We start from the raw sequence: 25412 nt of genomic DNA on the forward strand, positions 1-25412 counted from the left end.
TTAAGAATATAAACAATGTAAAATTACACAAACAAAATCAATCGCTAAAGCAAGAAAAAGGCAGCAACTAACCATATCACTGAGTTCCATTTGAAACGTATTTTATAAACCCGTAGTATTATGGCCAAATAAATCTTCAAAAAATATCACTTATTAGGTACAACTTAAAAAAAGAAAAGCTATTTATATTAAAACACCCCCATAAATCGCTGGGGTGTGGGGGAGCCTAACCACGGCCCTGTTTGCAAATGCTAAAATGTTTAGGAACTACATAAACAATATATTAAAAAAAACAAACAACTAATAGTTAAAACAAACGCTTAACATAAAAAGTCTTCAACTTTATTATTTTAATTCCGTTACGGAAAGAGCACGAATGTTCAACGGCGCACTATGCATCGCTTAGCGGAAATTGGATTTTCTACATAATTTTTAGTGATTTTTCATATTTAAACTTTTTAAGTTTTTTTTTTTTGCATTCAGTTTTTAATTCTCTATAAAAAAAAAATTATTTTTAGTTTTTTTAAACTTTTGACATCTTAAGGGTTTTTTTAAGGTTTTAAAAATCTCGCTAAAATCCTTTCAAAGTATATGATAAGAGTTAAATTTCTATATTATTTTTATGCTAAATTAAAAAAATTATGTATTTAATTGAATGTAAAACAAGAAATGGAAAAAAAAGGTTTTTCAATAGCATTTTTTTGCTGATTTTTTGATTTCTTAAACATTGATTGATTTAAGCATGTGGTCACAGAGGTCGCCTCGTTTTTTTTGAATAAAATATAGCTACTGCGAATCGACTTTACTGCCATGGAAAAAAATTGAGGCGACCTCTGTGACCTCATGCTTAAAAATCATTTTTACAACTGTGAGTTTTCTTTAGGGGACGTCCATAAATTACGTACGCAGTAAAACTAATGCTTTTGGACCCCCCCCTCCCCCCTTGTACGCACTTGTACGCTTTTAACCACCCCCTCCCCCTCTGCGTACGTACGCGTTATTTATTAAAAAAGTATGACCTCCCCACCCACCCAAAAAAAAAAAGTTTTCAAAACATTAAATACAAAAAAGATCAACATTTTTAGTTAGAGATTTTTCTGTACTTAACTAAAAAATGGGCAGTTATTAACGAAAGGAAAGAAAAATGATTTAGAAAGGATTCGTGTTGCGAGTATTTTTAATTTAGCTATTTATATTTCCACAAATGGTGACTTAAATAAATTGAAAATGTTATGGAAAACAGGCATGAACTCTGCTTCTAATCTTTCATTAGTAATCTTCTCACTGACTTCTTCACTTTCACTTAAATCACTCTCCATATCAATCTTTATCTTTTGTTTGTTGTGTGCTTTCTTGTGCCGTTTCATTGCTGCCTTGCTCGGCCAGTATTTATTGCATTTGTCGCAAATTCCGTTTAGAAGCTTTTTTTCCAATGAAGGACAATACAGATCAAATGGTATAATTTTGTACTTTAAGCCTTCTGTAGGTATGTCTTGTAGCAAAAGCCTATGCGTCAGAGGTGCAAAGTTTGAATGGTTTGATACGTTTTTAAAATATCGAGATGGTTCCATCGCTTTGTAACCATTCTCGCAGTACTCGTAGATGGCCGGAAATGGAATGAAACGTTGGGGGATGGTATTCAGCCAATTTGTTTCAAACGATGAACAACATAACTTGTCCTGGCATTTCACAATTTGTAGACAATAACGCGATTGCTGGCAATGTTTCTCTACCCAAACAGGATCAGGATTCGGCGGTTTATATGCTTTTCCAACTGGTACTGCCCGGCAATTAACATGGTAACCGTCGATGACGGTTTTCTCCCAAACTTGGGATAAAACGTCAGCCGCTTTTTGAAAATTTTCTACCTCCAGTTCTTGGTTAATTGTCTTCCCAGAAGAATCAAGGTGATTGCCAAAATAATCATGGGGAAGAACTATTCCAGCCAAATCACGAGAAAGAGGTGCCATTCTTCTTTCAATGGGGTTGAAGGCTGAAAGCCCAGCTGCATTCACACCATGAAGCAAGACATCTAAATCCAGCAAGCGGAAGAGATCAACAGCAGTTGCTAACGTTTTAGGGAAGCGTGGTGCTTCATCTTGAGCTCCATCAGTCTCCATTAACATAATTGGTTTACGTCTAACCAACTTGGTTTCAAAAAGCTCCCTAACATCAAAAGCATGTGTAAAAGCATTCGATGTATCGTGTTTCCCACTTCGTATGCGTATGAAAGTGTCTCCACTGTAGGATACATTTCCATTATTGTTAACTTCGCATATGCCATACACCGATGGGATTAACTTGTGCTGTGGGCCAACGACAAAGTCATGATCCATAAGTTTGACCTTGTATTCCATATGCATCAGCAACGGCGCTTGAAGGCTTGCAGCAGTAAGACCCAACCCAGGATGGTTTTGCATAAACTGTTTCAAAGCACTTGATACTTCAGGGTTGTTTTGACAAACTGTTTCGATGCCCTCTTTAAGTTTTTGTCTCCGTTTTCTTTGTCGTGCCGATTCACGAATCAATCTGAAAACAAAATATTACACAAATTCTTATTGAAAATTTGAAAAACAAAATTTTGAAAGTTGCTGCCTGCTTAAAAGTTTGGTTTTTATGGCCAAGACGTCTTTCTATACTTCTAAGCTCTATTCGATATATCTCTTAACATTTACCTGTCCAAGTTTGTTTTTTCTCTTCTTATGCTTTCTTTCACATTGTCTAATTGTTTCCTCGTTACAGTAGACAAACCAGAATCGCGTAAGATTATCAAGGATGAAAGCTGTGATTCAAGATCTGAGATTTTCTTCCGACTTTTAACTTGCGCCGGATTTGCTCTTTCCTTCTCGCTTGATGTTAAATCTAAATTAGGAAATACCCAAAAATAAACTTTTATAAATTCTTGACAGTTATAGAGATTGGATGTAGAGAAATTGGTCAAGATCTCCAGTTATGATGAATAAAACTATGCGATTGCAATATAGTCGTACAAGGTAGTTTAATTACCAATTCGGTTGAATTCAATGTATAGAAAATCACGAGAGAAAAAGTTTGTAAATTATCACAAAAAATGGTTTACTAAGTTCAATCCTTTCAGGTTCTGTCGTAGTTGCGTTCGGAAAACTTTGTATTTTATTTGACGAAGACGGCACTGGATGGATATCTTTTTTCTTTTTGCTAGGCGGTGATAAAGCATTTCCCCAGAATGACATGATTGATCCTTTTGACTTTGTTGCTTTCACTTTTAATTCGTTTACTTTTTTTTCATACAAAGACTGATCATATTTTACTATTTTCCACAATTCCTGTGCGTGCTGATACTGCTTTTGTTTTTCAAGTGTTGAATATGCTTTCTTATATAACTCAAGGAGTTGAAGATACTTTTTCTCGTTCCCAACAAATTCGTTCGACATCTTGGAAATAAGCAGTTTTTTTTTGTTGCAACGTATTCAGTTATTTGAATGGAAAGATAAAAGTTTTTGTTTATTTGGAAATAAACGATTTAATCATAAGATTCAGTGTCGTTAAAGCGAAGAACGTAAAAAAAATAACTTGACTCAAATTAATTGCAATCACATTTCGCAATGAAAGGTGTTGGTTTCTATTAGCATTAAAATTGCTGTTTTTAAAAATAATTGTTTTTTATAATAAGAAAAAATACATAAAAACTTTAACAATAATTTGAAGTAGTACATTGTTAATAAAAAGTTAATAATAAAATATTAATTTAAAATAATAAAAAATTAACTTGTTGTAACGTTTTAATTGAAAAGATAAAAACCAGGTTGCGTATTAAAAAAAAAAGATTTTTTACATTCGAAAAGTTCGTTGCTTTTTGTACGGATCAAGTTTTAAAAATATCTCCAGAGAAAGATAGTCAAACCGCGTACGTACTCGCTGTCTTGAAACCCCCCCTCCCCTTGTACGCATTTGTACGTTTTTTGGTAACCCCCCCTCCCCCCATACCTGCGTACGTACTTTATGGATGCCCCCTTAAATACCGACTAAATTCTGTGAGGTAAATGAAAATTCCGTAGTTCAATAACAAACGGTAAGTTTTTATTTGATTCAGTTTTACCTTGCGATGGTTTTTTTAAATTATCAAAATGGCTACAATCACTCTTCGTCAACTTTTAACACAGAGCAGGTGAAATATTCAGAAACTGAAGTAAAATGTAGTCTCTTCAATATGATCAAACATTCAGTTTCTAGAGAGTTTGAGTATCTTTTGGAGGATGAAGATAATTCTATTAAAGTTTTAGCACTGGAGGAACGTGATAACATATATATTATTTGCAAAGTCGGTGGTGATGTTCAGAGTGACCAATTTGAGTTTCAGAATGCAGAAACTATGAAGAGAGGTGTGGATGAATACACTGTGAATATTTAAATGCTTGTACTGTTGGAGAGTTGAAGTAGAAAAAAGATACTATGGAAAAATTGTAATCCAAACAGTCCAGATGCAACCCATCATCTTATGTTTTGTTTTTCCAAAAAGACTGCTTGTTTTATTCAAGAGAAGTTTGAACATTTACAAAATAAAATTTTGTCTTTAGAGAATATTAAGTTTACACTTCATGACAATACTTTTGTTATAAATTCAAGTTTGTCAACTATTTATACCACAATGAATGATGGTAAAACACTTAATGCTGTAGTATCAAAAACGCTTTTAAAAAAATATAGCATCTCAGTGCTGTCATGTATGCCAAGCAAGTCCTAAAGAGTTTAATTTGGAAATCATTTGGAATAAAGATAAAAATGTAGACAAGAATATATTGAAATTTGGAATTTGTAGTCTTCATTTGTGGTTATGCAGCATGGAGTGGGTTTTTTTAATATTGCTTGCAAACTTCCAGCAGTGAAACAAGGAAGAAAAATTCCAGCAAAAAATAGCCAAGAATTTATTGAAAACAAAAAAGTTCCAGTGACTGGAAGAATTTTAAATTTGAATACCACTATGATCAAACTATTTAGGGACTTGCTCATTGATATGAATAGTACAACCGCAAGAGTGAAAATTTTCAAGCAGAAATCTGAACGTCTGTTTGGTCTCATTTCTGATGATCAGTTTTTAAAAACCATTCCAATGTCACAGTCTTTGCATAGAATGATCATTCATGGTGTTTCTTTTATTAAATATTTTAAATATTCAATAGATTCTTTGTCTGAGAGTGCCATTGAAGCCAGGAACAAAGCCAACAAAACTGTACGAGTAGGTCATGCATGTTTAACTTCTTTTGCTGAAAATACTAGGGATACAGCTAATTATTTATTTATGACATCTGACATGTACCTATACTGTAAGAAGAACAAAATGCAAGAGGTATAAAGCTATAGGGCAAGAAGATTAAGCTGATAACTGTTGTTAAGGTAAATATTGGAGAAAGCTATGTGTATCTTTAAATTTAAATACTTAATGTTATTGTTTAATTTTATTAATGATACATTTTAGGTGCTGGTGGTAGCCAATCTAATATTTCTGAAATCTTTTCACATAATCAACACACTATGTTTTTTTATGCTCAAAAAAAACAAAAACAAAACAACTAATTGTTAGAAAAGTTGAAACATAAGAATCCCAAACTTTTATGTTTTTGCATCAATTGGCTTAAAATGACTCAATTTCGCCATATTTTTGTTTTCCTCAAAGATGTGTTTAAAGTCCTATTTCTACTTAGTGATGCATAGTGCAGTTTTTAAAGGCTTGTTGTAAATATTAAATGTTGCTCCACATAAGAATTGCTGAGACATGTTTAGAATGAAAATTTTAATTATATTTCAATTATATACATTTATTACAGTGAATACAGTTTTTTCTTGGATGTATAATTATTAGAATTAGAATTTGATAGATAATTTCTATAATAAATAGTGTTTATCTTAAACTATACTATTTATTACAATAACAAAACTTTTTAAAATTTTAATGTTTGTTGTTAAATAATTTTAGGAAGTCAAAGAGGAATGGTTCGTATTAAGAAAAGAAATCAAGGAAGCATCATTAAACCATGCAGCTATAATTGATAAGCAACTTTTAAAGAAAGGCTATTCTCATAGCCACATATTGTTAAAAACCTATTTTAGCATCAGAACATTTATTCTGCATTTGAGGGTAATGGAACCTCTGGAGTATTTTTTTTACTTTTATTTATAATAAAATACTTATGGTATTTCCTTTTTTATTTAACATGAAAATATAAGTTGGAGACTAAAAATGCCTGTAACCCCGAAAAGAGATAAACTTATATATTAGACTTGGAGTTTCAAATATCAAAAACTATCGGTTTTATATCTTTTTAATTAAAAATCGAATTAGTCCGGAAAAACCAACTAAAAAACCGGAATGAAACCGGTTTTTAAAAAGACCGGACTTTTTTTTATAAACAACTTCAAACAAAGGAAATAGCCTTATAACTAGAGAACTTGTATTAAACAGTTCTCTAATTATAAGGCTATTTCCTTTTTTTTCTATCAGCGCGACGCATAGTGCGGCGTTACAGATTTAACAATTTCAATATTTTTTACCTGTGAAAATGAGAAAAATGTTAAAGCGGTTTTTAATGACGATATTTGAGGGATATTTTTGGAAAACTATCTGGTATAAATGAACAAGAAAATTTGTAAAGGGAGATTATTTGGAGAGATAGCTATTATCATTTTGTCGATATGACAATAGTTATCTCTCCAAAAAATTTATTTATGTTACGAGAAAGCTAAAATGCTGGCCAGTTTTAACGGCCTTATTAAAATCTGTTTTTACATGCCCTTATTATATTTAGTGTCCCTCCTTAATTTTTAAATAATAAAAACATTTATACATAAAACCTTAAAAAAAACTACTTATAAATTTTCCTTTCAAAGAATCTCTTCTTCCTAAATGGGTGTGTCTCAGGGTAAATGCGTCTTCTCCTAACTACTATGTTTAGGCTATTTCTAAATTGGTTTAAGAAAGAAACCCGAGAACTCCACCCAAATATCTCCCTGACAAAAAATTCCCCTGGAAAAAATCCGCCCCTCCCCCTAAAAAAACAAAAAAAAACAAAAAAAAAACAAACTTTTGTTTAAATTAAAAGATTGCCTCCCCCCAAGTCCTAACCGTCAGTTGTTGTGTGTACTATTTTTTACATGTTATCTCTAACAATCAGTCGATATATATGTACACTCCGCTGCACTAATTCTAAAAAAATCAGCCGATAAAACAAAAATAAAAAAACAAAAAATTAATTTAAAAATTTACACATTAGCCAAATTCACGTCAGAGGCCTGGGTCTATTTGTAGGGAAAAAAATTAAAATGGTAGCTTTGTTTAAACTTGTTTAGCGCATTTTAAAGCTGTTCTGTTTGTGTTTTTTATTCAGAAAAAAAGTTTAAATTAATAGCTTTAGCTATCCTAGATTTTAAAATGGTGCGATGGACACGTGCTTTTTCTATGTGTTTTAATAACTTCACTTCTAAAGACGCAAATGGGAAACCAATAGGATTTTATCGCCTTCCACGTGTAGAAGCTATTCAGTACGAATACAAAAAACTTTTTAAAACAGTTGGAATGATATGGGATCATGTTCACATTTGTGCAGCTCATTGGAGTATTGGACGAGAAAGTGCAACATCGTTACCCGATATTGTTAAAACTTTTGAATTCTTTGGCGCAACTTTTCCAATGTTCCTGATACTGACTGCCCAGTTTCTTTGAGCCATATTAAACATTCTATTTTATTCAAAGAATAAATACTTTGTGACATTTTATAACTTTAAACAGAAATCAATATTTTCAGTAAAATACTATAATAAGTAGATTTCATAACTAATATAAAAAAAACCGTTTACTTTTTAAAATTCATTTCTTCACTTTTCAATCAATCTATATTTTTCGACATAATACGACTTTAAACTAAAGTAACTATTTTTATTGAAAAAGATTTGAAATTTATATAAACAAAACTATCTATATACAAAAATAGACTTGATACGATTTTGTTGTTATTTAAAACGCTACCATTTTTATTTTTTTCCCTACAAACCGCGTTATATGAATTTGGCTAATTAAAAGCGGTATCAGGAAAAAAGCTGATACAATGATAAAATGTAAAGCGTATCTAAATATATAAAAAAAAAAACTATTAAGGCATTTTTCCTGGGAGGTTTTTTCAGGAGGATATTTTTTTGACACCGTCTGAATTCCATACGTTCTGTCATTGAAAATTTTCAAAAAGATAACTGTTCCAGCCTAAGACTAGTAAAATATTTCCATGTTCGGCTAGGAATTGAACTTTTTTTTAACCAGGGCGTAAGAATGGTTTTAAAGCAATTGCGAAATTGTAAATTTACTTACTTTTTAAGTATAGATTACTTTTAATTGTAACTAAAAGTTATTTAAAATGTAAACTTAAGTAATTAAAAGTAATTTTATGTAATTTACTTTTGATAGCCATTTCATTTTAGTTACAAAATAACACATGTCTACTTAGGAAAACTAATTACATAAGTAAATTTTATTTACATTTGATTGCATGTAACTTTTTTATAATGTATTTTAAAATGCTTTTTTTTTTACAATTACTGTAATATAATTTTTTTAAAAATAAATTTTTTTTAAATGTAAAAGTAAGTTACATTTCGGGGTAAAATTATATTACGTAATGCAATTTTAAAAAAGTAATCAACTTTTAAATGTAAAAGTAAATTACTTCTCCATATAACTCAATTTTACATGTAAATGTAAATTACTTTTTTATATAATCTACTTATATGTAACTTACATTTGAAAGTAAATTCACCTTTCTTTACAAAATAAAAATCATTTTAGAAAAGTAACTTACTTTTAAAAGTAAATTTAAGTTATTTTTGAACGTTTACAATTGAAGACTACACTGGAAAAACGATCAAGCTACATTTTTGCTTTTTTTGGGTTTTTCCCCCTGTTATATTCGGCTGCAGTTTAATTATATAATAATTGACTATATAACTAAAAAAATGATCAAATTACACAAACATTTAACTTAACAATTAAGCGAGCTATGGTGTGAGCTATGGTATTTTGAAGTTTAAAATCTAATTTACTCAAAACAATAAAAATGTAGCTTGATCGTTTTTCCAGTGTGGTCTTCAATTATATTCGCAATTTACTTTTTCATAAAGGCTTACTTACTTGAGTAAGTAAAAAAAAAGTAAGTAAAAGTGCCATCCCTAGTTGCAACTGATTTTCTTGCTGTTCAAGCTACAAATTGTTCGTCTGAAAGAGTAAACTCTGCGGGAGGAGGAGTGATCGACAGTAAACGCAATAGTCTTTCCGAGCAAAATGCGGAACGGTTAATTTGGGCTGGAAGTAACAAAAAGAGTTTGTTCAAATAGCATTCAAATTTTGTAATATTTTGTATAGTATACATAAAAATAAAGATAAAAAACTTAAATTTCTTAAATTAAATTTCTTAAATTTCAACTAGTGATTCGATTCATAATTCGATTCGATTCGCGAATCAAGACCTGCTTCGATTCGAGATTCGATTCGAAACTAAAAATGCCGATTCGCAGGGCTCTACTAATTTTCGTTAAAAATGAAAGCGTTTTAAAAAAAATGGCGAATATAAGGGTTTTATGTGGGATTTTTTACAACTTTGACTTCGAATTAGAGCATTTTCCGTTAATTTTCAGGTGTATTTTATATTTTTCTGAACCAGCATAAAATTTACTATCAGAATCAATCATAAAAAAAAAAAAAAAGGGGGGGGGGGGGGAAGAAACTGCAGTAGCGCCTCATAAACATTCAATAATGAAGAGTTTTATGTCAACATCTCTTACCCAACGATATAAGAAAGGTTTAAATCATTTAAGTTGTTCTGTGGTGGCAGGGCTTGTTGCAAACCATCCATATGTAAGAATGTCAACATGGGAATTTTAGAATTGAATTCTAATTCTGAAAGATAATCTGTCTTTTTCAACGATCATGGATCAACGTTGTACATGTTTGAGATCTCAGTTTTACATCTACAAGTTTGAAGTACTTGCTCTCAGACATTCTGAGGACAAAGATTGAACGCGCAGTGCTAATACTTGTAAATAAACCAAAATGGCGGATAAGCATAATTTAACATAAATAGTTCGAAACACAGAATAACTGAAGTTAGCTGAAGTAAAAAAAGTAACGTAGTATTATAAACAGGTCTTCGGTCAAGCAACTTAAATGGGTCTGTCATTTATCAGTTGTTAATTAGTCATTAATCAGACATTTAAACGTCGTAAAGAATTGCTTGGACTGCCGTAAACTGGTGTATCACTCTGCACAGAAAATTGATTTATAAATAATAACTCTTAGTTTGGTGTTAGCCAAAACAGAAGAACAATTTTAGTTCAAATATTTCGGTTAATAAAGAATTAAACGCAATGACAATGTTATGTCATTGACATGATAAACAGCAATAAACATAACCTTGTTAAAATAAAAAACACAAAATTCGACTATTGCACTTTATGAAGGAAAAAGTTTATCACCAAAATCAAAGACTACAAAATTCCATTTTCTCCTTTTGCCAGTTGGTTGAGATTTTTTATTTCTTATTCTCTTTCTTTTGATTGTCTAGTTTAGTTTCTATGTCTCTGAACGCTTTTGAACTAGAACTTTTGAATCTCATTCAGACTGAACTTTCAACTTAATGTTATCCATGTTTAGTGTCTGTTTTTACATACAGAGGCGACATCATAACTTTATTCATATGCTTTTACGTCATCCATAAGAACACTTTAACCAGCAGACAGCTTATTTTTTCGTTTAGTAATAGAAGACCGTTTTTTCAAAAGGGATATAAGTCACATTTCAAATATTTTGAGAAATTAAAAAAAATTAACAATCTATTTAAATTTTCAACAAATATAAATTTTTATTTTTGTAAGCGGTAGTTTGTGATTTTCATAAAAATAATTTCACTTTTAAAATTTTTTCTTTTTTTGAAGTATACTAATAACGGGTTAAAATGTAAGAAGTTTTTCAAAAAGGGCATAAGTCCACATTTTTTTAGGGAAAAATGTTTTTTGTGACAAAATTACGTCTCAAATTGTTTGCGAATTAAATTTTTTTGGATTAACTTATAAAATTGTAACATAAGTTCTTAAAACACTCCTAATATTTTAACCACCTCATTCTTGTTACATGATAAGTGAAGACCCTCCCTGTGATTTCTCTTTTTTTGTAAAAATTTCAAAATCATACATGCACTGTTTAAAAAATTAAAAACTGTTGTTTGATTCAGAAATCCATTTAATGGAGATTTGAAAGGTGAAAATATTTCTAACGTTTTTTCATGGTTTTTAGCCAGACCAGTTCAAAGCATGCTGCAGATCAGATTTTTTTATTCTCATAAAAATGCTCAATTGAGTTAATCAAAGTTTTTAAGGAATTAAAGATACCTACGATATGATTAAATTGTTTAATCAAAAAATTCTCTTCATTCAAAATTTTACCTTTAATTACATCTGAATTAATTTACAGATACTCCTACCCCCTTTAGCAAAGACACCATTAATGTATAACCCCTTAATGTTTGGGACAAAAGTTTATTTGAATGGATTTACTATTAAATTTTTTTAGTACATATTTTAAGACAACAATTGAGAACATTTTATGATACCAAAAATAAAACAAAAGTTTAGTAGAATTTTTTAATTAAATTTAAACAAATGATTCATTTTTATCAAACTCATCAACATCATTCTGCATTACTCCTTCAATACCATCAAGAATACAGGCATAGAAATCTTTTGCATCATCTGGTACCTCAAAGAAAGCCATTAACTTTTTTACATCTTTCTTTTCCTTCTTGACTTTGTTTTCTAATGGTCTTGGTATTGCTTCAGTCATTTTTGCAAATAACTGTCCTTTTTTTAGTAAAAAACTAAATAGACCAGGCTCTGCAGAATATGCACTTTGACTTTCTTTTAGGAGTAAATTATAACTTTCTGATCTCTCATTGGAAATGGCTTTTTTTTTTTAAGAATCTGTTTAGCCATTTTTTGGTAATCTTTAAGAAACCAATCTTCTTCTAGTTTTTGCACTGTTCCATGCCCTGAAAAATCTTTGTAATATTCAAGAGGAGGAAGAATGGTTTCTTTTTTGCGTACCACTTTTTTCATACGCCCAAAAACTCGATCCAGAGGTAAAAAAACTGTGACCCCTGATTGGAAAATGTTTAACAGCATTAAACATAACACTCATTTCCACAAAATTTTTCAAACAACACAAAACAGCAAAGTTTTTGTTCTGTGATAAACAAGCATCAGAATATAAATGTAGATCTAATTTCACTTTAGCTCCTCATTCTGTAATTAAATCTTTTTCTAACTTAGAAAAACAGTGAACCAGGGCTGAAGAAACTTCATTAGATCCTCTACCACTCTGTGTTTCCAACCAGGTATAAACAAAAATGTTATCTTTGTTTTGCACTGGTTGATTATATCGAACAAATGTCAAATTATAGAGCCAAATTTATCGAGCATAAAACACTTCACCAACACTTAATTTAGGAATTGGTTGGTTTCGTTGCATTTCAAAGCACACTTTAATGAAATTTTCATTTTTCTCTTTCATAAGAGAGTAGAAATTTTTGGCTCTTATTTTGTGCAGACGATATTTAGCAAACTCTTCTACCTTTAGTTTTATATCAAATGTTTTTCTTATCAACTTCTTTTGTGCTTCACAAAAAGAACAGATATCTGTTCTTGGGTTTCCAAATCCAACATTAAACTTTGTGTAAAAAATCTTTTTAAATTTAGAAAGTGATGAAATACACAAATTTTCTTGGTTTCTATGAAGTTTCCAGTTTCTCCATAACTTTACAACATTTAATTCAGGCGAAAGATACACTTAACACTTTTTCCTTTCCCATAGTGTGAAACACAACCTTTATATTGACTTACAAAATTCACTATTGAATTGGTGATTTCTTTATCACCTATAAGTTGTGTACATCCTCCGAGTTTTTTAGGTCTCAGACACCCATTTTTAAAGTAGTATTTTATAAGATTATGCAATCTTTTTATTTCAACACATGTTATGGAATGTTTTTTTTACAAACTGGAACTGTTTTACAACTGCTGTCAGCAATACTGTAGTTTATTGAATGTTTTCTTAAACAAAAATATTCATTCCTTGGCCTGTGTTTTTTAACTTGAGTTAATTTAACAAAGTTCAGAAGAAAATCATCTGTTTAACTTTTAATTCTTCATTGTACAGCTTCTGGAAAAAACCTAAAAAAAATTTTGCTATGTCAAGATTGATATAATAAAAAATTATTTGTATTTAAAATCATAGTATAGGTTGAAACTCATAGCTAAAAATAATAATTCTGAACTAACAAAAGTGGCTAGTGTAATATAACTGAGCTCACCAACAATATCCAGGTTGCCAAGATTGCCTGCTTTACATTTTTTGTTGTTGTGCCTATAAGCTATAACAGGTATTTTTCCAAGAGATGAATATCTCTGGCGTTTTTCCTTTTCTGTTTTGCTTATTTTCGATCTTTTCCGATCATATCCAGGGGTTAAAGAGTAAGAAAACATCTCCAGTTCTGAATCTATTATTTGTCTACAAACCAATTTTAGATCAAATTTGTTACGAAAGTTGCTTGTGCGCAAGCGTTAACATAAGTTTTTTGCTATACTTTTTTTTAATGCTGGGACTTTAGCCTTTTTGAAAAAACTTGATGATTTTAATATTGAAAGAAAAGTGGATGAATAATTTTCTATCCATGTTATTATAGTTAGATTTGTGCCATTTACACTATAGAATTCAAAAGTAAAAAAAACTCAATTTTGTCAAAAATGGACTTATATCGCTTTTGAAAAAACGCTCTTCAATTCCTACAGTTCCAAAAGAAATAAGTTTGTGCTAAAAACTTTAAAGCTGTCTTCTAGACCTTGTTTAGCATAAGATTCTTTAAATTTTTTAATGAGTTCTTTGGCGTTCCTCGGACATTTCATTTTCTGAAATCCAATTGTAAGTATGCGTGCTGTTTTGTGGTTATCAAGCTAATTTTATTACATTTTCTTCATAAGCTTCAATAACTCTAAGACATGTAAATAAGATTAAGTTATCGGCCAACAAAACTTTAACTTTCACACTTTAATCTTAAATGCGGTAAAACTAAAGAGAAAGACCACGCTTTTATAGCTACTTCATCAAACCATCCACTTTGTGAGGCATTTACTTTCTCTCTATACCAGACTTTTTTGGAGCCTGAATCATTAGTTGGATTTGTTTCATCATAGTGATATATGGTATCTCTGCATGGCTTAGAGTTCTGAATACATGCTCTCAGGATTACTTCATTAATATCTGCACAAGATATTTTTACCACATATTTATTTGCTAGCTTTCTAAAAATCAAGAAGTCAACTTAAATATTTATGAAACGAGGTTTTTCTTAATTTTTATGAAACGAAGTGCTTTTTTAATTTTTATGAAATATTTTTTTTAAAGCGTAAATCAATTTTGGAATAAAATTTTTTTAAGTCTTAATGAAAAATGTTTAAAATCAATTTATGTATTGTAGTTTACCGTCCTCCAGCTAATTGCGTTATGGATGCATGCCTACTCAGTCCAGAGGAGACCCTGTGAGCGTCGTCCCAGAGTTTGCCTCTCCTTCAGGAAGTAGACAAAGACCCACCGTCGTCTGGGTTACCATCCTGATGACCGTTTACAGGAGGGCGGGCCTCTTATTGATCAGGTTTACTTCCCCGTCAGGTAATTTAACATCAATTTCAGTCATTAAATTAATCTTGTAATTTCTTTTTTTATTGTGCGATAAAAACGACCGAATATTTCATTTCATTTATTTGCAAAACTTGCGGTATACTAATATATATATTTGTATAATATATATTTAATATATATATATATTTAATATATATATATTTAATAATTAGCTAATTATCTGAATTAAGTTAAACTTTATTTTGTTCATGATGAATAAAATTTGCCCTTTTGTCGTAACCATTTCCGTGCCAGTTTGATCCTTTTTTTTCCCCGTGAGACATGGCTATATAAATAAAGAATAGTAGAAACTAAAATTTTAAAGTAAACCAAAATTTAAACGTTTTTGCGCCATATTAAGCAACCTTCTGGAGTAAAACCATCTTTACTAAACATTTTTAATATTTAAAATATGTTTGAAGTTATCTTTAAGGCAATATATTAGCTAAAAACACAAATTACACTGTTCAACAAAACGATGTTTTTTTTTTTTTTTGGTTTGTTTTTAGTGCTTTCTTTAAATTTTTTTCTGCCTCCATTAACAAACTTTAATAATAATCCACAAATGGGAAAAAAACGATAACAATTCTTTTAGATTTTCCGCCTTATAGATATGAAGATAAACAAGAAGACCTTATAACAAAAACTTCACACAGGTGCATTTTAAATCAGCTTAAAATGTAAAACAATAAGAGAAAATTCAATTGGTATTTTGAATAATAAAACGCATATCGATGTACGGTACATAAATTTTCTTTTGCTTTTATTTGTATCCTATTTATGATTCTCTTTATTACTAATTGCTTCTTTCAAAAATAAAGATCAGAAGAATTTTACAGAGAAATTAAAGAAACTGTTTTATGTTTTATTCAGATAAATTTTCAAAAAATATTAACAGCAATATTGTCGATATATGTCCTTAATTTTTTATATCACTTCGAAATAGGTGATTCATCGGAAATAATGAAGCTTTATGTGATGAGCACCTGGTTTCTTCTTCTAGATATTGCAACAGTTAAAGCAATTTCTACAGAAACTCAACCTTCAGCTACATGCCAAAAAATGAAGAACTATGTTTTGCACTCTTCCTCCACCCGGTTGACGAGTGTTTTTTATGGTAATTATACAATACAAGCCATTATGACCTTTACAGAAGATGCTCTTTGTAAGAAGGTAAGCCTTTCCGGCTTAATTCGTCAGTACGCCATTAGTTATGCAATTCATAACGCGAACAAGATCGGTAATATATCAAAAATGACCAAAATTGGTTTACGTCTTGATGATGATTGTGGAAGTCTTCCAGTTACAATGTCTAGAGGTATTGAACTGATGTCCATGTTACGCGAAAATTCTATTTGTCGGCCTGATTTTCTCCATTGTTCAAATAATAATTCATTTAATCAAGTTAATGCAGACTATTTTCAGGCTGCTACTGGAATTATTGGAACCACATTAAGTTTTACAACAATTCCTTTGGCAACTCTTACATCGTTATATCAGATACCACATATTAGTCATACAGCTTCTAGCAGCTTGCTCAGTAATAGTGATGTTTACAAATCTTTTTTCAGGACCATACCCTCAGACATTCACCAAGTGTCTGTTATGCTAGATGTCATGGAGACTTTTGAATGGAATCTAATCATTGCAGTAGGTTCTGATGACGACTATGGCAAGCTTGCTCTTTTTGAACTGGAAACAAAAGCGCAAAAAAGAAACATTTGCATTGTTGAGACCGTTTACGTTCCGTTTAAAGCTCCAAATACAATTGAACATGTTAAAAATCTAATGGAACTCATAATCAACACACCAAAAGCAAAGGTCATTGTTCTGTTTTTGTATGTTTTTGATTTAGGAGACTTAATATTAAACGAAGCTAAAGAAAGGGGTGTGAAGAGAATTTGGTTGACTAGTGATGCGTGGTGTCCCACAGCGGAAAATTTAAATGTGACAGCGTTAAAGAATGAAACGCACGGTATCATATCCGTTTCGATAAAACGATACGAACTGCCAGCATTTGAAGAATACGTTAAACACGAGGTAAAAACAAACTTTTTATGCAACATGTGGTTGCAAAATTACCTTAAAAACAATTTTCAATGCGAACCAAAAAATATTTCTAGCAACAAGGAAATTTTGCTCGGTGATGATAACTGTTCAGTTTCTGTTAAAGACGTGATGCATAAAATCTCAGGTCCCTTTGGTAAAGTAAGCAATTTAATTGATGCTGTGACTGCACTCACTCTTTCTATTCATAAGTTTCTTGACGAAAACTGCGTAAAAGGTAAAGTCTGTTCTATCTCAGCCATTGATCCGGTATCTTTAACTGCTATGGTCCGTAACGTATCCTTTATAAATAGCGTAGGAGAGCCAATCACCTTTGACCAAAAAGGAGATCCTAATTTCGTTTTATACACAATTGAGAATTTGCAGTTTTATGATGGCGCGTTTAAATTTGTTACTGTAGGAAATTGGAGTAACAATCGCACACAACGCCTTTGGCTTGAGAAAGATAAAATAAAATGGCCTTTTTGGTTTCAGAGATTATGGGATCAAGACCATCCTGGTTCTCGGTGTAGTCCATATTGCAAAAAGGGCCAGTTTTTTACTGCAAAAATAGGTTGTTGTTGGAGTTGTGAAAATTGTATAGATAACAGCTATAGCAACGTATTAATGGCTGATCGATGCTTGCCTTGCGGAGCAGGTAATCATACCGTGGATCATATAACTTGCGTTGTTACACCTGTAACTTGGTTAAGTTATAAAGACTCAGAAGGAGCGGCAATAGTTATTGTTAATTTTGTTGGTTTTTTTTTAACTATTTCCGCTGCTATTATTCTTTATAAGTTGAGACGTGAAGCCGCAACAGACGAGCCGTCTCCTCACACTACTACATTTGCATGCATCATCTTGTTTTTAACCTTTTCATCCGGATTTCTTTATGTATTTGAACCTACTGTTCAGTTGTGTCACGTGAGGAATGCTGCATTCAATTTATTGCTTATGGAATTCTCTTCCTTTTTACTCATAAAAACAAAGATTACATCAGAATACCTGGAAACTAACATTAAATGCTTCTTAAAGGGCGGATTGTTTAGTGCTCAAATGATGCTTGTTGCCTTTTTCTTGCTTTTACAAATAGGTTCAATTATTGCGTGGATCAGAATTGATTCAGGAACATCAGCCGTTGAAATTCAATTAGTTAATAGCGGCACTCAGATTGAAAAACATTGTTACGGGAAGCTGACCTCAGCTAGATTAGTTTCTACTTTTATTCCAATTGTTTTACTTTTAGTTTCAACTTTTTGTGCTTTCCGTGAGCGGAATTGTGCTCATGTGTTTTACGAACCAAAATTTTTAAGTTTTTTTTGTGTTGCCTTGTGCATCAAAATGATTGCTTTTGTATCAACTTACAAGTATTTGAAAGGAAGCTTTAAGATCTTGGTGATGGCTTTCTTATTGACTTCTTCTGGTTTCATGTTTATGGCATGTTTTATTTTACCAAAAGTTTATGTGGTATGTGCTCGTTTTTATAATGTAACTTCTTTCATTCAAACTCTACCGGCAAATTCTTCTCCGGAAAAAAAAAAAGAATCGATTCAAACAGAGAAAATCTGACACAAACCTGACACAAACCTGACACAAACCTGACACAAACCTGACACAAACCTGACACAAACCTGATACAAACCTGACACAAACCTGACACAAACCTGACACAAACCTGACACAAAGATGAAAGCTCCTTATCAAAAAAAAGGGTTTAAAGTTGATGATCTTTTTTTTTGTGTGTAAAAGATTAAAAGTTGAATGATAAAAAAGCAGTATAAAAAAATGTTTCAGTTACATATGACATAACACCGTTATAGTAAATTAAAATATACTTTTATATTATTTGAAATATATATATTACGTGCATTTATCATATGAGTTAACATGTTGTGAAAATTTATATTCTGATAAGCAATATAGCATTTATAAAGAATTATATTTACACAGTCATTTTCCAACTTCATAAATTTTTTTTAGGTTTCTTTTTTGTTACAGTTAAATTTTATGTAAAATATTTGTAATATTTTCACTTTATTTATTGATTTATTTTAATAAATAATTTATTTTTATAAATTTATTGGTTAATTTTTTGATATTTTTGCAGTGCTAATCCTACTTATTGTTTTTTTTTTAAAACCTCCTGTGCACAACACCTCATATCTTTTGCTTTTTCCCCTCCTCCTTCTTATCCACATCTCTTTTGCATTTCCTTGCAAAGTTTCGTTTTTGGGAGCATAATAAACTTCCAAATAACTTGTGATTATTAAATGTCTAAAGCAGGAATGTCCGGCATGCGGCTCGCGGCCTGATTGCAGCAAAAGTAGTGCATATGCAACGCCATTTAATTTTAATAAAAATTTTTTTTAACATGTTTAAGAAGTTTTGCGGTCTGTTGAATGTACATTTATAATTCGGCCGATCAGGAAAAACCTTTAAACTCTTAGGAGTTGTTCTACGCCATAATACCTAGTCATGCTACCCATCGTAACGGAATGCTACACAAAAACCGTTCTTTATTGTAAAAAAAAAGATATAAAGTTTTATTTTTAAAATTAGAAAGTCTCAATCACGAGGGCAAAAAATGAAAACGCTGTAAACTTTAATCATATTTACAAACGGAATAATGCTTAAATTTTTTAAAGAATAAAAAAAAAGAAAAAAAATAAATAAATAAAACCACGGAAGCAGCCCTTCGATTTCTATCTCAGTTAAGAAGTAACTGAATCCTTTACTTTGATCATCATGTGCTTCGGTATCATCCAAATTCTTGTCTAATTCTGCGCTCTCAGTGTCATCTGACAATAATGGTTTTGTTTAAATTATTTTTTTCAATTTTCATTGAGCAAAACATTTGTTGATCTTACTGAAACTCTTTGTAAAATAGGAGCTGTTTGTTTGCTGTTTTAAAAGAACATTTAAATAACAACTGCCATTTCAAGGTTGTGAACGGAAAGTTGTGAATGGGCAGCATCGGCGGCTGTCTTTGTTATTTGTTGTAAATTATGTCAACACCAGCATCACGTAACGACTTTCAAAGTTTTAGCTTAAGATTTGTCTGAAACTCTTTTCTTCTTTTGTTGATATTTTGTTTATTGATTATCTTTAAAAAATATACAAACAAGCAAACAAGTCGAGTAAATTTATAAAGCCTGACGAACAAAAAGCCTAAAAATGCCTAATCTTCATTTCATTAGAAATAAATTGGTATTCAATCTTTCAAAAATGAATTACAGTTGATTTTTATAATTCTTAAAAGGTTTCTCTTTAAACTGATGCTTCATTTTCTGATTCGGTAGCTTTTAAGTTACGCACGAAATTAAGTTGTCTCGAATTTAAGTTAAGCACAAATTTTTAAGCACGAATTGTCTCGTTGATTCAGACAAAGGATATTTTAAACCAAAACTAGTGCCATGTATTTCATTGAATTAGCTTTTGATCCTGTGTGTAGTTAAAGCTGTCTACAAATTATGCGTCTCTAGATGTTCTCTTATCATGTTGTTTTGATTGGTCTGTATAGTGATTTCTTTCCATTTATAAAACCATGCCTGGGTTTTTAAGTCCAAAATCTTGTTTTCGGTTTTAAAGTCAGCAAATCTCTAAATAACTCTTTGTGAGTCTCCTAGGAGGCAGAAAATTACGGTATTGCAGATGGTAGTTTTAGAAAAAATCATGTTCTTGCAAAAATTTGTTTATAAAATAAAAAATAATTTTTAAAGAGAAGTTTTTTATGAACTCTACACTCGCGCGTTTTTTTTTTTTTTTTTTCCAAACTCCACACTCGCGCTCTTGTTATATAAAAAAAAATTTCATCGCAACTTTTCTTAATGGGCGGGTAGCTGTCATGTAAGTTTCAGAGGACCATATGACCCATGCAAAGTTTTGAAAACGAGCCACATTGTCCAGACGAAATAAATTGGAGCCTAATTGAAAATTATGATTTTAATCACGGAAGAAAATGAGAAGTTTCTATAATGATGTCTGAGAGATAAGTTGCAGTTATTGGCTTATTTTCAACCAATGGCACCATTTACCTCTGTATAAAAAAAGTAAAAAAAGGTTTACAAAAACTTTAATAACGACTTGTGGGTATTATAAGCGTTTTTTGTGCTTCGGTGGGGAATCTTAGTCTTTGATGAATCTTCATCTTTATTAAATCTTTCATCTTTAGTGAATGTCGCTTTTGATGTTCAGGCTGACCACTTTTAAAATCAAATTTAAATAATTCTTTAAAGAAAATTAAACACTTTATAAAACCTAAGAACCATAAACCTCGTTTAAAAGCGGCAGTAAATTATAAAAAAAAAATGCATCAATAGCTTAGCAAATAAACAAATACAACATTTTATTTATTAATTTGCTAATATTCCTTTGTAAACCCCCGGTACATTTTGAATAAAAAGCACTCCGTGAGCCCCCTGTATTTGGTGAATAAAAAATTGCCACGAGAGCCTTTTATTTTGTAAAATAAATCTGATTTCAGTTAGCATCAAAAGCATTTTTTTTTTTTTATAGTATAATACTGTCTTCAAATATTTTTACACTTAACCCAGAAATATAGATTTCTTATTTCAAGAAAAGATCTCTTTTCCTTTCAGATCTTTGAAATGATTTGACCCTTAAAATATTTCCACTATAAATCAACAAATTTTGGCAAAGCTTCCTGGCGGACTTGTCGGACCATCAAAAATCTTTACAGAAAATACTGTGCAAATTTTTATAACTAGCTAAATTTGCAGATGTATTTACAAAAATTAAAAACTTGGGACAAATACTTTCAACCTCTGAAAATCTCCACTACAATAAATCTTCCCACAAATGATTTGTTAAAAAAAAAAAACTCTCCAGTGAGATTAAACATCCCCCCCTCCCCCTGATATACGTTTTACCTTGAAAAAATTTTTAAAAGCCATAAACCCCTAGTTTTTAGCACTGACATGAGACAAAAAAATTTAAAAAATAAAGTTTATTTTAAAGCTAATCATTACTTACAAACATTGATAACTCATTTTCTCCCAACTTTTAAAATAGAAGATAAAACAAAATCATTAAAAACTCGCAATTTTTTAAACTGCATTTTTATAAAGCTATTATGATAACTATGAAAACTTTTATTGTAACATTAAAGTTACTATAATATTCGGATTTGAACCTTTCTGGAAAAATGGAGGAGACCTTTAAACTACAGAAAAAAACCTAAAAAAAAAATTATTTAAAAACAACAGAAAGTATTTGCAAAATGGGAATTAAAAAATTTAAATCCTTTCTTAATGGAAAATCGTAAAAGTTGAGATTAGTTAACTTTTTGAGTTCTAATGAAAGTGTTTTTAAATTATATATTTTTTGAAATTATAAATAAAAAAAAAATTTACTTTTAATTTGTTATTTATTTTTTTTTACTAATCCTTATCTTTATCAAGATTCAAATTTATCGAATTTACAAAGAAAAAAATAATTTTTGTAACTTTGGTTTTTATATTAATTGATGTGTCGCAGGATTGACTCGATGAGATTTTGTGCAACTTGTTCAGGAATCAGCGTTTGGTTTCACTTATCTTGAGCTTTCGCTAATACCGTCAGCTTCTGTTTACGCGAAGCTGCAACTGATTTATAAATAGAAAGTATTTTACAACTCTTGATGATTTATTGAAAAAATTGTAACAAAGAAAAAAGGACCCATATATGGATTCCTTTTCACAATAAAATGCTTGCTATGGGAATCAATCTTGTTTCAGAGAGAGGGAAATTGTCTTGTTCTATTAATACATAATGTTGATCACTCTTATAAGAACATGAGATTTTGTATTTCAAAAAAATCCAGTTTGAAACAATAATATGCATTTATACGAACATATGTACAGCAATAAAATAACATATGCAAAAACTATATACAAAAGCCAACCTTTTTGGTAAAGTGTACTTAAGACCTCATAAGTTTAAATGATATAAGCTTTAAAATCAGGTTAGTAAGACATTTTTTTAAAAAATCCATTTTAGTTCTCAAAATTTTCAGCCCAAAATTATTATTGTTTTTAAATCTATGCCTTTAATTTTAAATATTGTAATAAATCAATTAAAAGCATTTAAATATTATTCAATCAGCTATTTACTATATTTGTGTAACCTTTTTAACTGAATTGAAAGATTTCATAGGAGATCAATAAGATAGTTTCCAAAAAATGTATTTTAAAGCAATAGCTTTAAAATCAATCAAAGCATAATGATCTAAAGTAAAAAAAGATTAATTTACCGAACTCGGTAAAAAAATAAATAAAACAAATATGAAAATATTTATGTATGTATGTATGTATGTATGTATGTATGTATGTATGTATGTATGTATGTATGTATGTATGTATGTATGTATGTATGTATGTATGTATGTATGTATGTATGTATGTATGTATGTATGTATGTATGTATGTATGTATGTATGTATGTATGTATGTATGTATGTATGTATGTATGTGTGTGTGTGTGTGTGTATGTGTGTTTGTGTGTGTGTGTATATATATATATATATATATATATATATATATATATATATATATATATATATATATATATATATACACACACACAAACACACATACACACACACACACACACACACACACACACACACACACACACACACACACACACACACACACACACACACACACACACATAGTGATGTGTGAAAGTTTCCTTCCAGTAATATTTCGTTTTCTAACTTATTTTAACAAACGATTACCGTATATATTAGCGTATAAGTCGATCCAAAAATCAATACAAAATCATTATTAAATGACCCATTTTTTAATCAATATTAATAAGAAATACGAAAAAAAATTTTCTAGGAATAAATTTGTTTTTTTTCTGACACTCATATAAGTCGAATTGCTGTTTTAGAGTAAATATTTCGTCCAAAATTTCTCGACTTTACGCGAGTATATACGGTAATCATTAATAATTATAAGAGTTTTTAGTGTGTAAGATTGGAAACCAAATAAACAGATTTATTATTATAAATGTTATATTTACAGTTGTTGACAAAGTAAAAATAAAGTGGTGATTAGTAAAACAATTATTTGTGATAAACTTATTGACTTATGTTTAAAACTTTATTTAAATATAAGTTAATTAGTTTCAGTATAAAAGTAATACAACGTTTAATAATGAAACGGGAGTAAAAAAATCGATCACACTGTTCGAACTATTTTGGTGAAGCTCAAAATTTTATACATGTATATAATTAGAATTTCTTATTATTGTATTTATATCACCTGTTTTTTTATTTGTTTTTAGTGATATCAATTTAAAGTAAGATTGAATTTAGTGTTAATTTCATGAAATATGTAAAATACTTTATAAATAGAGATTATGGGTCGCGCAAAGCATCGTAGTTCAGAAAAAGACACCTTAAATAGAAGTTATGGGTCGCGCAAAGCATCGTAGTTCAGAAAAAGACACCTTATAAAATTAATACGAGAAGGAAAATATGTAATTTTATTCATAAGTCATTAGGTTGTACTCTTAGATCATCACAAATGCTTTAAAATGGGAAAATGTAGGAGAAACAAGAGGCCAATAAAGAAAAACGAATGAACATGAATGGGCAGCTAATGCCGATCCTTTTGTAATTTCCCGCCAAATTAAAAAAAAATTAAGTTTAAGCGTTTCTTTGAGAACAGTACGTCGGCGGTTAAAAAAAAGCAAATTAGTCGCCAGAAGCCTTTTAGAAGCCCTTTCGTATTACTTAAATACGATATTATGAAATTTATATCTTTCTTCTAAGAACGCCTGCTAAGAACGGTCTTCATTTCTATAAAAAGGAAGAGAGGAAAAAAATGCTCGTCTTATATAATAAAAAAGAAGCGTGAAAGACTTGAATGGCTGCGAGGTTGCGCGCAACAAACCCAAGAAAAGTTCCCTTTATGAAATAAAGGCACGTGATAGCAAGAATGCACTTAGAAAAATACATGTATTTTGGCCTGCTTTAAAATGGCGTAATATTTTGTGGTCTGATGAGAGCAAATTTGTTTTATTTGGGTCAAGTGGACAAAGGATATATGTAAGGATGCTACCTAACCCTTCATACAAACCGCAATACACTCTGAAATGTGTTAAACATAGCGGCGCAAAAATTAGTATTAGGGTTTGCTTCTGGCGTAGGACCGATCCATAAGATTGATGGAGTTATGGATCAAAATATTTATCTCGAAATATTGCAAAACATCATTTTGGCCTAGGCAGAGGAAGATATGCCACCCTAATGGGTTTATATGCAGGACAATGACCCAAATCATATCAGTCGCAGTGTAAATAGTTGGTTCGTGGAGAATAGGATTGCAGTTACGGATTGGCCCACGCAGTCACCTGATTTCAATCCAATCGAAAACCGTGGAACGGATGTAAAAGAGGCCGTTAATAAGGAAAAAGCAAAAAATCAGCAGTTGTGGAATGTTGTCCAGTATGCTTGGAAAAACATTCCTTTAGAACTTTTCAAAATCTGATTAACTCCATGGCGAATAGGTGCAAAAATGTAATGAAAAACCAGAATCAATTAAATAAACATTTTCTAATATTGTTTAATTTTATGTTTAATTTGTTATTAATAAAACAAATTATTTGCGAT

At 30.5% G+C, this 25412-nt stretch overlaps 2 protein-coding genes and 1 long non-coding RNA gene across 3 annotated transcripts; 1 reads left to right on the plus strand and 2 right to left on the minus strand.

The window, feature by feature from the left end:
• Positions 1 to 1124: 1124 nt before the first annotated feature.
• On the minus strand, positions 1125 to 3941 carry LOC149876423 (uncharacterized). The gene is made up of 3 exons (XM_090075288.1): positions 3080 to 3941; positions 2676 to 2862; positions 1125 to 2529 (listed from the first exon to the last, which is right to left on the minus strand). The coding sequence occupies exons 1-3, from the start codon at positions 3411 to 3413 to the stop codon at positions 1191 to 1193; spliced, it is 1860 nt and encodes a 619-aa protein (XP_089931414.1). The 5' UTR covers positions 3414 to 3941; the 3' UTR covers positions 1125 to 1190.
• Positions 3942 to 11641: 7700 nt separating this feature from the next.
• Positions 11642 to 13611, minus strand: LOC149876424 (uncharacterized). The gene is made up of 2 exons (XR_016448704.1): positions 13380 to 13611; positions 11642 to 13239 (listed from the first exon to the last, which is right to left on the minus strand). It is a non-coding gene; the product is annotated as an uncharacterized LOC149876424 (long non-coding RNA).
• Positions 13612 to 15541: 1930 nt separating this feature from the next.
• On the plus strand, positions 15542 to 18854 carry LOC149876425 (extracellular calcium-sensing receptor-like). Its single transcript, XM_090075407.1, has one exon. The coding sequence runs from the start codon at positions 15707 to 15709 to the stop codon at positions 18359 to 18361; it is 2655 nt and encodes an 884-aa protein (XP_089931533.1). The 5' UTR covers positions 15542 to 15706; the 3' UTR covers positions 18362 to 18854.
• Positions 18855 to 25412: the final 6558 nt, after the last annotated feature.

Source organism: Hydra viridissima, unplaced genomic scaffold, assembly GCF_058129835.1.
Source record: "Hydra viridissima isolate aposymbiotic clone 2 unplaced genomic scaffold, HvirCarnegie_v1 scaffold_20, whole genome shotgun sequence".
In the NCBI taxonomy this organism is placed as follows: Eukaryota; Metazoa; Cnidaria; class Hydrozoa; order Anthoathecata; family Hydridae; genus Hydra; species Hydra viridissima.